This window comes from Pinus tabuliformis, chromosome 9 (assembly GCF_031772625.1).
Source record: "Pinus tabuliformis cultivar Carrire ecotype Pingquan chromosome 9, CPIR1, whole genome shotgun sequence".
In the NCBI taxonomy this organism is placed as follows: domain Eukaryota; kingdom Viridiplantae; phylum Streptophyta; class Pinopsida; order Pinales; family Pinaceae; genus Pinus; species Pinus tabuliformis.
The window spans coordinates 1733523007-1733537668 of record NC_142307.1 but is presented as its reverse complement, the minus strand read 5'-3'; the positions used below and the strand labels follow the sequence as shown (position 1 = coordinate 1733537668).

Genomic DNA, 14662 nt, shown 5'->3' with positions numbered 1-14662 from the left:
TGGTCCAACATGGTTGTCCAATCTCTTAAGCACATCATCTGCAACATCTACAGAACTAGAGACCACATGGGTGTTTGTTATCCCATTGGCTATATATTTTGAATCTTTAAACATTGGAGATATCTTCACTTGGGACATGAATTTAGTATTTTCATGTGGATTACCATTCATGACATTTGCAGCAATGGAAGTCAGATTTGTCTCAAAAGACATCTAGAAATAAAGTTAGTATTGGTAGACACTAAATGGTTTCTTTTGTTTGAAGCATCAACAAAGGATTTCTCAACATAGTATTTTTTTTTTGTAAGCTTGGTAGGACCCTTTCATTTTCGAGTTTTTACATGTCTGTTATTCACCCCATTCTCGGGGAGGGTAGCACAAGAATCGAACCCAAGATCTCCGGTTCGGTGAGGCTTCATTTCCACGGCCATAGCCACTTGAGCTACCCCATGCGGACTTCTCAACATAGTATTTAATATTAATAGTAAATGCTAGTTTAATAATAATAAGCCATATATTTGATAATTCTATTAATATTTATATTAATACTAAATACTAAGATAATATTAATAATATTAATAATAATAATTTGAGTATTAATAATATAATAATACGTAGTATCATACTATGAATATTAATATCATTAGTATTTAGTAATATGAAAATTGATATCTATTAGTAATATTAGTATTAATATTTAGTAACATTAAAATTAAAAAAATAAAAATGTGAGAAACAATAACAAAATAATAATATGGTCCTTTCATTAATTAATTAAATATTATTAATATATACATTGAGATAATAAGACAATATATTAATAAGATAAATAAAACCCAAATTTTATGTTTATTCGATTATTGGTGCTCTGCTCATGGCTCCCGGAAAGTTTTATGGAGGTAGTCTTCCAAGGTCACGGATCTATGATGACGTGAAGTTCAACTCCAAGAGAGTCGATCCCCCATCTCTCCCCTCGGCCCTGCATCTGTCATGGGCAAGCGAGGCGCACTGGTCTAAGGGGGGCCTCTCCTCCAAGAGAAAGCGAATGCAGGGCAAGATTGAAGGAAGCATCAGAAAACGCAGAGCCATTGAAGTAGATAAAGACGAGGGTCTTACTCTCTCAAGAGGCTTTGAGGGCTCCAAACCCAGTTTCTCCCATGCGACAGTTGCTGATGAAGGTATCGGTAGATCTGGCATAGAAACTAATGAAAAACCTTCTGAGAAAGGTTCTCCAGGGGTTCGAACCCAGGCAAAGAAGACGATAAGGCGTGCTATTCCTTTTGATAATGTGCAGAAGAGTGATCAAAGTAGTTCAGGGCTTGATATCCCTCACGCGATTTATATGGATCTGAGGCTGGAAACCATAGATAGTCACAGGACGCGGCTCTATGGCCAGATCTACAGGCCCAAAAATTTAGTTTCCGACCAGAATGGCTGGGCCAACGGGCATTATACCGAGGGGACCAAACTCATTAACCCCTTTCTTGAAGTCGTCCGCCAAACGGCCGAGAATTGTGTTTGCCTCCAAGGAGGGCTCCGGGAGCTGATCATTGATACCTTAGTTAGGGTCTTTGCTACGACTACTACCGCCGACATTGTGCAAATCAAGAAGGGGAGCTCCACAGACCTAGATCGATGCCCTAATGTAGCTAGGGGTATAGATCTTGGGCTATGGACAGAGTTATGCTCTGGATCTGAAGCAGAACTTATTTTAATTGTCGAGGAGCTCTCTCTCTCTGCAGATCAGGGTTGACCCATAGTCATGCCGATTTGAACAGGACAAAGATCGACAATATTAGAATAGGGCTGAAAGGACTCATTGGGATGGTAGATTGTGTAGCCGGAAAACAGAGACCGCCAAATACAAAGATCACTCCAGATCTTGGTACGGCCATAGGGGCAGAAGCAATCGAAGGCTCTACTGTGGAAAGAGAGGACTGCCAGATTGGATCTCAAGCCCAGATCACTAGTTCTAGCCTCGCTGGATCAGTTCCTCAAAGATTACAAATCTTCCTCAGAATGCCCAAGGGGAATTCAACCTTAATCTGGATTACAGCAATAGATAGGGTTATAGATCTGAAAAATAACATAGCCAATAAAATTGGTTACCCTACTGGCATACAACACCTAATTACAGGGGGGCAGATCACTACAGGATGATAGAACCTTGAAGGATTACAACATCAAACCAGGATCCACAGTCATTCTCAATATGAGACTACGTGGAGGAGCAGCAACCAGCAAATCAACAGGGGGCAGTGGGTACAAAACCAACCCAGAGCACCATCAATCAAACAATGAAGGAACATCTTACAAGAATATTTTACAAAGGGGGAAACCTCCACCTACTGCTCCAAAGCAGACCGGAACCGAACCAAGCCCTTATATAGTGGAGCAATTGCAACACACCCCAGAACTAACAATAGATATAGCAGAAGCAGAAAAGGTACGTGACAGCTATGAAAAGCAAGCCTTAATATGTCGTTTTAATGGTTTTTGGCCCAAACCCGTAGACCTGTTTCAATGGATTCTCACTAAATGGTCTCTGAACTGTGAGATCCATCTCTGCTCCAAGGGGATTTTTATAGTTAAATTCCCATCACCAGAAGTTAGAGATGTCGTGATTCAGGAAGGGCCATGGTTCTGGGGATCTTCGGGTCTTTTTATCACTCCATGGTTCCCGTATTTTGATGCAAACAATTTTGTTGTTTCTAGGATGCCTGTATGGGTACGTCTCCATAATCTCCCTATCCACTTCTGGGATCCGAAGATACTTGCTTGCATAGGAAATTATATTGGCAGATTTATCAAAATGGATACACAAAGAATTGACGAAAGTATAAAACTAAAACATGAATACCACAGTTGGCTACAGTCATTAGACTATGAAAACACAGCCTTCAGATGCAGAGTATGTTGGCAAACTGGATACTTGAAAAATGCATGTCCAGAATATAAAAAGAACAGTGGTAGAAAGAAGAAAACAGGCAACCACAAAAAAGGATGGAACTTACCCCCCTAGATCTGGAAGAGGAGGAAGAAAATGAGGATGAAGAACCCAACCCAAATGAATGCAACCAAACAGAAACCCAAAAGACATCTTCTCAAGAGCACATGGAATCACAATCGGAGGAGAATACAAATACAATGGAAAACAGTGGAATCAAAAGGCAGCACACACCAGACACCTCTAATTCAGATAGAGAAAATTCTCGACCCGGCGAAGACAATCCACTCCAACTTGTTCCCATAATTCCGTCCCAAGGAGAATGGCGGAAAGTTGAGAAGAAAAAGGGGAGGAAGACATGATCTTCCCCAAATATATAGTTTTTTTTTCTGCTATGGCCTTTCTCATAAATTTTGGTTTCTATTCATTGAGCTCACCTGTATGAGCTGTTTCAAGACTCCCTGCGTGGAGAACAAAGAAAACCTTCTTGTCTTGATAGGCAACTTGCCCCCATATGCATATGCTTTAGCATCTACAAAATTTAATTTCTTTTTATTAATAGAAATTACGATTTTTTCCAAGTGAAAGAAAAAAGATAAATAAAACGCTTTTACAGATTTATTAATATTATCAAAACCGTAGTCAAATATAACTATTTAGTTAAGAAGTTGACTTTAATATATATTGATCAAATAAAAAATTAATAAAAAAATTAAATCTATTTAAATAATATTAAATTTTTCCCTTTGCCTCCCCTGGTCAAATGTAGTTGTTTTTCTAGCTGTTAGGTTGACCTGTCTCCCTATTTAACCCTCTTCCTAGATCTGCTTCTTCATCCTGTCTAGAAGATGGACCACACATGTTGATTCAAAACGCGTCAACCAAAATCTTTAATGTCATTTCTTTCGAAAAAACATTTTATACACTATGATATGGATCACATAAGCTTGAATTCGAATGTGTCCACTATTACTAGGTATTATTTTAGCTTCTTTGTTTGGTATGTCAGCAATTTTTGTACCTGGACAGTCTTGACCCAGAGTCTTCCCACTAATCTATATGTAATCAATACTCCAAACTTAAACATGTTGAACATTGATCCATGCACTCTTGTCAATATTAAAATCTACAGATGCTAACTCTTCATTTCTAATATTCGGTTCAACACCCATAACAAGACTGTAAGCTTCTATAGCCACAATGTCAATTGGAAATTCATTACATACACGAAATTCCAACTTAGATGATGAAACTTCATGAATGTCAACAGGGTTACATTCTTCCTACAAAAGAAAACTCTTGTCATTCTCAACATCTGCAACACTCTTGTCACCATCAAAATCTATAGATTCATCCTTATTACTTCTAGTAGTAATTTCAGCACTTGAAGGCAGGTTGTGAACTAAAGTGGGTCCAATATCAGCAGGAAATTCATTACAAGAAGGAAATTCTAACTCAGAAGATGGAACTTCATGAACTTCAACAGGGGCACTCTTGTCACCATCAACATCAAGAGATGCTCTCTTGTCACTATGAACATCTACAAACACACTCTTGTCACTTCTAGTAGTAGTTACAACACCCAAAGGCAGACTATAAGATGAAGTATATCTGGTATTAGTATGAAATTCATTAGTAGAATGAAATTCCAACTCAGAATATGGCACTTCATGCACTTCTATAGGTGTACATTCTGTCTGCAAAGGTAAGCTTTCATTTACAGGCTTTTCACCACTAATATCATCCTTTGCAATGACATTAGTTCCTATGGCTTGGTATGGAAATGATTTTGTCCTATGGGCCATACTTTCTATATCAGTATCAGGTTCACCATTTGCATCATTGAATCTTGTGTCTAGAGAAAATTCTTCGTTAATCAGTGTTGCAATATGGTGGCTGTTGTCTCTAGATATAGTGGTCCCGACATTAGTTGTAGTCCTTTTTTCAAAAGAAGCTCCAAGATCTGCATCAAGCTTGAAACTCTTGGTCAATAGTAATTGTTGAGATTACAAGAACAACAACATTGATTGGTGAATTATTAAAGATATGTCTAAATTTGAAAGCATAGAAGTGACAAATGCATACTAGACACATAATGTTTTTGTACAATTATAATAAATTAAAAGAAATTCCAAACTAATTATAGTTCCTAGGATAACCATAATTTGAAGTGCTTTCAAACACATTGAAAATAATGCCAACATCTTAAACAGACAAAACATGCTCTTCTTGAACAAAAAGCACAAATGTAGTAGCAGTTTTTGTAGGTGTGTCCAAACCCTTGCACTTGACTTTTCCTCATCCTCCATGAACCTTAATTTCCTCAAAATCCATGATATAAATAAAAAATACAATTAAACTTGGAATCAAGGGACATAGATTGAATCCGACAAATCAGATATAATGGACGTAGATAATGAAAATGAGAAATGTCAAAAAATACTAACCCACATTCCAATAAGAATTTCAAGAGGGGTTTTACTATCGTGCTATAGGATTGAAATAATATCATCATCATATCATCCTCTGTGCTTTGTGTGGTACTTATGTCACTCTACTCCACAGGATTCTTAGGGATGTTATCTTCCACCACTTCCATAAAATGAAAATCTCACAAGCATTACTCAAATGAATATTGAAATTGAATTTTCATTTAGGGTTCTATGAGTATATTCACCACAGTTTGGGTGCTGAAATCTTCAAGTCTCAACACTTTAGTTGGCAACTGAATCCGATCTCTATTATATTTCTAGACGAGGTTCTCAGTGAGTGATTTCCTACAACCTATTCATGCCTGAAAATGCTTTGATTCCTGCATGCCTTGAGCAAATGAAGAATTGTTCAGGTGAACCACAACTGAGTTATCACCATAATTTGAAGTGCCTATGAATACAGGTAAACAAATGGCAATATCTTCAACGAAAAAAACATTCTCTCCCTAAACAAAAGCCACAAATGTAGTAGCAATTTTTGTAGTTGTGTCCAAAGGTTTTGAGCTTGATTTTTCCTGGTTCTTCATGCAACTCAATTTCCTCAAAATCTGTGATATAAATAAAAAATACAAAGCAACTTGGAATCAAGAGACACAAATTGAATCAAACAAATGAGTTATTATGAATGTAGATAATGAAAATGAGAAATGTCACAAAATACACTAACCCACATTCCAACAGAAATTTCAAGAGGGGTTTTACTACCATGCTACTCGATTGAAATAATATCATCCTCTATGCTTTGGGTGGAACTTATGGATTCTGGGGATGTTATCTGTAACAAATTTTAACACCTACAAATATCACAAACATTTACTCAAATACATATCGGAATTGAATTTTTCTTCTAGGGTTCTATGAGTATATTCACCACTGCAATTGTTTGCATGTTTGGGTGCGCGCATCCCAAGTCTCAGCATTGCAATTGATCATCAAATTCGGCCTCTACTCAACCTACGCATGCCTAAAAACCTATTCCTGCAGCCTATTCACTCCTTAAAACCCTTTGATTCTTGCATGTGTTGAGTAAATGAAGAATTGTTTAGGCTACCCACCACCGAGTTATAGTTATAGAAATTGAATAAGAAACAGAATAAATAGAAGTTGGTAGATAGTGGTGAGATCTAATAGTGGATGAAATTTTAATCCTCTAACAAGTGATCTGATGGAGATGAGAAGATCCACAAATGATCAAATGCTAATTCTTCTCAGACGGAAAGCCTTACAACGTAATTATTTAAGTCAAAATATTATTTAATTTTTTAATTTTTATATAGATTATTTAATTTCACATAATATTGATTACAATATCTTATACATAGAAATATCATCTACATTGTGAGAAGAACGTTTCTCAATGACCTACCTAAATGCACGAGCACCTTTTCTCCACTTAAAATTATGTTGTTTCGGATAAATAATGGTTATTAATATATGATGAATTTTTTTTTTCTCGTTAATACTATGCTATTCTATTATATACATGAACAGGAAACAATTACAGTCATTGAGTCATACTGCCCAAGGCCATGGATGGCACTTTGGACTGGAGGTTATGAGAAAGAGAAACCCACGCAGGGGCACCGCAACTGAGACAAACCGCCCGCGCAGGGGCTTTAAACCACAGAAGTGTTATGAGAGCCAAAATTGACAACCTGCGCAGGGGCTCAGAAAGGAAAAAGGAGACCTTCATTAGGAACCCGTGCAGGGGCTTCAAGAACCATTCAACAAGATTTCTTTTGAACCATACATAGACAGAAAAAACATACAGTAGGCCTAAGCAGACATAGAAAAACATGGGTGAACCTGAGCAGTGTCTGAGAGAGTGATGCTGAGCAAGAGGACGGCTAATCGTCCGGCTCCTCCTCGATAATTGGGTAGCAGCCATAGTCTTTAGGGAGAGGGTCTGGTTCTTTCTTGTCCCCCGTTGGAGAAGGCACTGCCTGAGATGGAGGTGGATTAACAGCATGCTCTGGAGCTGCCTCTGGCGATCCCTCGACATCCCTTGAGCTTCCTGCCTGGTGCATCTTCTTGCTGGGGTATTCCTCGCCCTCATCCTTCGGTTCTTCAAGGAAAAGGACCGAGACATGGGCGTTGATGCGGGAATTCTCCTGGGAGCTACTGAAAGAGAAGACGGCCGTGCCAAACGCAGGTAGAGGTGCCAAGTCCTATTCTGGGCTACTAGAGTCCAAGAATTGGCTCGCTTGGATGGGATGGGCTTCTGCAACTCGATGGCAGAGGCATCGACAGCAGCAGGATTGGGGAGATGCATCGGAGGGGCGTGAAGACCCACCTCGACTAGTTCCTCGACGGCTGAGAAGGCGTTGTCGAGGCCTGACCATTTTCCCACAGATAACCGGGGGGAAGAACAGAGCAAAATAGGAGGAATTGGGGAGATTGAAGCACCCTCCACCCGCTCTTTCATCCTGGAAGCCGCAGTCAATTGACAGAGGAATGGCGTGAGCAGTAGCTCCGCGAACCATCAACATAGCAGGTGCACACTCCCTAAACCATAAACCAGTCTCCAGTTTCTGAGCGTGAACCAACATAATGCGATCCACCCCCTCACCATTTTTAACCTCCTCAGCATTTCCTCGAACTCTACATGCCATAATTGCGCTCTGTAATCACACCTAAACCCCGGACAATGCATTAAATTGCCTTCCCTAATCGCACTTGAAACCACGCTTATAATCTTCGGCGACGGATCGCATTGAATGCCTGTGTCAGGCATGAGGCCACACATGGCTTCCATGTGGCTCCTCGCCTTCAACCATAGTGTCACCCGCATCCGGGGAGGCAGCATCTCTTTGGACCAGCCTAGCGAAGTCCTGAGCCTGGGCATTATTTGGTATAATAGTCGTGGTTCCTGTAAGGAGAGTATGTTCATTATCTGCTCCTATGTTAGCTAAGAGGTCTGCGACCTTGTTGCCCTCTCTTTTTGTGTGATTGAAGGTGATGGCCCTGTTGCTGCGGAGAGCTTGTTCGATGGCTTCTAGTCTGGCTGCGAGCCTCCAGCTGTCTGCGATTTTTTTTGCTTGTGAGCCATTCTGCAGTCGCTTGGCCATGTTTATGAGAATCTGAGAGTCTCCTTCCACGATCAAGGGTTGGAGATTGAGATTCCATGCGAGAAGGAGCCCTTGCCATAAGCCTTCAAGCTCAGCTGAGTTGTTGGTGTCCCAACCCAAGTATCCGAAGTATATCTGCAGGGGGGTGCCTTCGTGATTCCTCAGAATACCTCCAAAACCTGCCATTCCAGGGTTACCTTTGGAGGCCCCATCAAAATTGAGCTTATAAGAATGCTCAGGAGGGGCGATCCAAGTGCCTTTGTTTGTTTTTCTGCTTTTGGAGGTGTTGATCTTGTGTAGATTCTGAGGTAGGAGTAGTTGCCAGTTGCTTAGAATGCCTTTCTCGACGTCTAGAGATGGAAGATCTTCCTGGATCCAAGAGTGGAGCAGCAGCGTTTCGTTGAGGTTCCCACGGAGTCTGGTCCAGATGTCTTCGATCGTAGAGCGCTGATTTTTGAATATACGTTTATTCCTTTCCTTCCATATACCCCATAGGATAAGTCCAGGGAGCAAGTTCCACAGACAGTTGAGTAACTCGCTCTTATAAGGATTCTGCGGCCATTGTCTTAGGGAGTTGATTATGTCGTTCTCTGTTCTGCATCTTTTTTGACATCTGAAGCTAGCCTTTTCCCATAGCTGATTGGCTAGGGGGCAGGTGTCCAGGAGGTGTTGGAGCGTTTCCTCATTTTGATTGCAATTGGGACATATCGATGGTCCATGAAAATTTCTTCTTCTTAGCTTGTCCCAGGTGAGGATTCTTTTGTGGCTAACCAACCATAGGAAGTAAGAGACTTTGGGCCAGGATCCAAGACCCCATATTTTGCTCCAGATAGGATCAGAAGGGGTGGTGATGTTGCAAACAATCTTGTAGGCCTCAAAAGTGGTAAAGTCACCCTTTGGTTGGTATCCCCATCTCAGGATTTCATTGCCTTCGTCGTGTCTGATGCTTCTTTTTTCGAGCTCCTTCTCCAATTCCTCGATGTCCTGTAGGTTTGTGATGGTTATTAACTGATTACCCTGTTTCCATTTCCTGAATCCGTGCTCCGTTTCCTGCACCTAGTAGTGATGGATCTTTTCTTGTTGCTGCTCCGTCCTAACGAGATCCGGGGGGGATTGAAGAACGTGGGTGAGCTTTGGCGACTGGTTCCAGGCATCAGTGCAAAATCTTGCAGTCTTTCCGTTCCTGACCTCCCAAAAACTGTGCTGCTGAATTATCTGGAAGTGTTGTTTGGCTGCATTCCATATTAGCGAACCTTTTTCCGTGGGGGTGAACCTAATGAGCTCCGCCTGAGGTCTGTTATTAGCATATTTAGCTGTCCAGATTCTTGCCCAAGGTTTTTCTGGATTTGTGATCCAGTGCCACCATATTTTGGCGCTCATGATGGAGTTGTTGTGCTCCGGATCTCTCAGACCAATACCCCCTTTGTCTTTGGGCAGACAGACTATGGGCCATTTGACTAAAGCCCATTTACGATTAGTTGCTGAACCGCCCCATAGAAAACTGCGCTGAAGATTCCTGATTCTTTTTAGAACCCATTTGGGCGCAGCAAGGATTGAGAAAAGATACAGAGGCATTGCCTGAAGGACAGACTTAATGAGCACTACCCGACTGGCTAGATTGAGAGATCTGTGCGTCCAAAGGTTAAGCCGAGATTCAAGCTTCTCAATGAGGGTTCTCCAAGAGGAGTGCTTTATAGCTGAGGCAGTGAGGGGGGCTCCGAGGTATTTGGAGGGAAGGGAGGCTGTGGGAAAGCCAAGGATTCGAGCAACCGCCATTTTAACAAGAGGAGGCGTATGAAAGAAGAAGATCTGCGATTTGGTACAGTTGACATCAGTGCCTGAAGCTTCAGCAAAGTCATTGAGCATGGATTTGAAGCATGTGGCTTCCTGGACCGAGGGATATCCAAATAGCATGGTATCATCAACAAATTGCTGATGAGAGGTAGTTGGGGTGTTGTGAACTGAAAGGCCTTTGAGACGGTGGGATTGTAGGGCATGTTTAATGTGACGGCCAAGCCCTTCTGCCATGAGAACAAAGAGGAAAGGGGATAGGGGGTCCCCTTTCTTAATTCCTCTTGATGGTTTGAAGGGGCGGGAAGGGATCCCATTCACAAGAATGGAGAATTGAGTGGAATTAATTAAGCTCATAATCCAGCGAATCCACATAGAACAGAAAACAAAAGCCTTTAACATTTGCTGAATGTAGGTCCAGCTGAGTTTGTCGAAAGCCTTAGAAAGATCCAGTTTCATAAGCATACCTACCTGTTTTGATTGTTTGCGTGAGGAGGATGCCATCCATGATCCGTCTTCCTTCTACGTAACCCGACTGTTCCGGTGATATGCGCATGGGTAACAGGGGCTTTAGCCTGTTAGCAATAACTTTGGATATCACTTTGTAAATGACATTACAAAGTGCAATCGGCCTGTATTTTTCAGGAGTGATTGAGTCCTCCTCTTTGGGGATCAGGGCAATGAAGGTGGAGTTGAGAGAGGGAAGCAACCAATGGAGAGCTCTCGATTCTTCAACAATTTGCTAGACTTCCTGTTTTATCATCTCCCAGAAAGTGTGGAAGAACGTGGTAGTGAATCTGTCCGGTCCAGGGGCTTTTCCTTCCTTAAGCTGGGACATTTCCTCGTCCACCTCCTGAAGCTGAATTGGGCAGAGGAGAAGCTCATTGTGCTCCTCCGTTATAATCCTTGGCACATTGTTAGTAATCCTTTCAATTGCCTGTCGCCTATCTCCCTCCGGCTCTTGAACGACCTGATTGAAGTGATTGAGAAATTCCTCCTCGATTTCCTCATGCTTTTCTACTTTTTCCCCTCCTTGCTTTTGGATGAAAGGAATGTTATTGTGCATTCTTCTTTGAATAGTAGTTCTGTGGAAGAATTTGGTATTACGTTCGCCCTCCTTCAGCCATCTTATTCTGGATTTTTGCTTCCAGTACACTTCCTCCTGCTTCTGCCTTTCCTCAAGCTGTCTGTGGATACGTCGTTCCTGTTCCAAGGTCACTTCCGTGTGTCCCCCTGTGGTTACTCTTTGTTGGAGATCCATCAGTTCCCGATTTAGATCTTGTTGCGCTCTAAAGATATCTCCAAAGGTTTCCCTGTTCCAGCGCTTTAGGTGATTTTTTAGGAACCTAAGCTTCTGTTGGAATTTATACATCTTAGACCCTTCTGGTGGGATAAAGGAGGTCCATGTAGTTTTGACAAAGTCTTTAAACTCGGGATGCGAGAGCCAGAATCCTTCGAAGCGAAAGGGCCTCCTGGTCAAATCACCTGGTCTTTGCCATTGGAGGGCAATCGGCCAATGGTCCGAGCCGGTGTGCGGAAGAATTGCAGCTGAGATATCTCCTCCAAGGTGAACCGCGTTATCTGAGATAAGGAAGCGGTCTAGTTTGGAAGCAATTTGGTGTTTTCCCGCTCTGCGGTTGCTCCATGTGAAAGTTCCATTGCAGAAAGGCAAGTCTATGAGGGAGGTGTTTTGAATGAAGTCCTTGAAATGGGTGTTTTCTTGCTCCAATCTGTTTCGCCCCCCGATCTTCTCCTCTAGCTTGGTAATCATGTTAAAGTCCCCTCCGATGATCCAGAGTGGGTGCCTCCTATTGTTGTTCAAAGCCTCTATGGTGTCTAGAAGCGCAATTTTGCTTCCTGTATCCTGCGGGAAATAGACATTTAATAGGTTTCCATGGATGCTCGTGCCTAAAATGTGGAATGCTGCCTGTATGAGATGATGAGAAGCGTGGAAATCTGAGAGATTTAACGCTTGAGTATTCCATGCAATGGCTAGCCCTCCTAAAGCTCTAGAGGCATCTACTGCTACCGAGCGACATCCTGGCCATGCTTTGGAGAGAATGCTACCTAATGTAGATCCATTGCATTTGGTTTCCTGGAGAAAGCATAGTTGCGGCTTTTCCATTTTAATCATTTTTTTTAACATTCTTAGTTTCCCTAGGCTATTGAACCCTCTTAAGTTCCATGATACAAGCTTCATGGTTCAACTATTTGCAGAGGGTTTATAGTACTTTGTCAATTTTGCATACGTACCTAAGTCTACCAGGAGTTTCCCGATCTCGATCGTTCTTTGTAGATATGTTCTTTGTCCTCTCTTTTTGGTTTCTTTTGGGGGGTGGTTTCCATCCCACTGGTTTCCTGGTTGAATACCTAGTTTTTACTGCTCATATGCTCTCGAGATGACCACTTCCAGCTTGCTGAGTTGGGTTTCGGATATGCTATCATATGCTTTCTGTTTGCATGCTAGCTCTAGTTCCAGAATATCTAGGCCATGCAGATCTATGCTTTCTGGTTCTTCTTCCATCTGTTGCACTTGACTGCCTTCTTCCACAAAAATCTCTGAGTTAGCAGGGGGGTCTAGCTTTCCATCGATTTCCATGTCCTTGTCTTTCTCTGTCTAAGCTTTCAGATCTCCTGAGGGAGAGTCCTTGAAGATTAAGGGGGTTTGGCGTCTGGATGGGGAGGCTAGGGGGGGGGGGGGAGGGGAGGAGGAAGAGGGATGGGAGGGGTTAGACTCAGAGCTCGGGGGGATTTCATCAGAGGATTGAGCTAGGATTTCGAAACTGTTTTTAGAAGCTGGGCCATTGGTGCTGATATGCTGGGGCTTATTCCCATTGGAGGGTTTCTTGTGCGCTCGCCTTCGGCTAGGGGCTTTGGTGAAGCCGTCCTGGGATGCGGGATCAGAAGGGTCAGGAGAAGTGGCTTTGGTGTTCAGAGGGCAGTCACGGAAAAGATGCCCAAGAGCGTGGCATCTCCTGCAACGGAAAGGAACATGCTCATAGTCCAAGGGTTGGATCCACTCCTCGTCACGGTGGGAGAGACTTACCGATTCTGGTAGAGCTTCATTCAAGCGCATGAAGACGCAGATGCGAGCATAGGAAATGAATCTGCGCAGTTTGGTTTCTTCTGCAGTCCTGATGTACTCCCCTAGTCCATTTCCTATGTTCTTGAGAATGTCCTCGTCCCAATATTCATCTGGAAGTCCATACATTCTGATCCAGACTGGTGCCCAGGTGAGGTCTTCCTTGTCCGGGTTGAATCTAGGTATCTAGTCTCTCATGTACAGGCCTGCTGAGTTGAAGAAATGGGGCCCTGTTCCCAGTATACTGAGTTTGTCCTCAATACAGTAGAAGATTGTTGTGAAGAAACCCTTCGGCCCTAGCTGAAGGGTAACGTCTCCTTTGGGCTTCCATTTCGCTGTGATCCACCCGTATAAGGCTCTTTCTGTCGGCCAGAACCCTATAAACTTCCCAATAATGGCGTGATCCCTCATGAACTCGATTCGCGCATCAATCTTGTGTCCAGGTAGCTCTATTCGTGGCCGTTCTTTGGCTATTGGTTTGCATGTTGTTGAGGATACTTTCGGGATTTCCTCTGGATTTTTCCCCTTGTCTTGAGTGACGTTGGCTTGGTCCTTCCATCCTCATGTCTTCTTGTTTCCCTCCGGATGCCTGTTCCCATTGATCAGGATCTCCCTGTCAATCAATCCAAAGAGGAACACCTGCTCAGGATCGTGCTGCGGTGGGGAGGGCTTTGACGCCCTCCCGTGAGGAGATTCCATTGAGCTACCCTAGTACTCTGTTTTCCCGCTGCTCAACAGTCGATTTGGTCTGGTTCGCGTACAGATCCAGATCTGCACTGCCTGCGCCGTCGATACTTTCCTCAGAACCCTAATCGTCGTCCTGCTCTCCGATCAGTCAGAAAAAATATGGATTTCAATGAAAAGTGTCTATTAATATATGATGAAATTGATATATATATATATATATATATATATATATATATATGTACATATATATATAGATATATATACATACATACATATATATATGTATGTATGTATATATATATATATATATATGTATGTATGTATGTATATATATCTATATATATATATATATGTATGTATGTATATATATATACATACATATATATATATATATATACATATATATATATATATACATACATATATATATGTATATATATATATATATATATATATATATATATATATATATATATATATATATATATGTATGTATGTATGTATATATATCTATATATATATATATATGTATGTATGTATATATATCTATATATATATATATATATACATACATATATATATATATACATATATA

General features: G+C 41.6%; 1 protein-coding gene across 1 annotated transcript; it reads left to right on the top strand.

The window, feature by feature from the left end:
• Nucleotides 1-874: 874 nt before the first annotated feature.
• Nucleotides 875-1753, top strand: LOC149155635 (uncharacterized). The gene has a single exon (XM_089444473.1). It carries the CDS (start codon nucleotides 875-877, stop codon nucleotides 1751-1753), a length of 879 nt encoding a protein of 292 aa, XP_089300599.1.
• Nucleotides 1754-14662: the final 12909 nt, after the last annotated feature.

Bases quoted from the DNA above. Each gene is read 5' to 3' on its own strand.
- LOC149155635 (XM_089444473.1), top strand. From the start codon at position 875: ATGGCTCCCGGAAAGTTTTATGGAGGTAGTCTTCCAAGGTCACGGATC.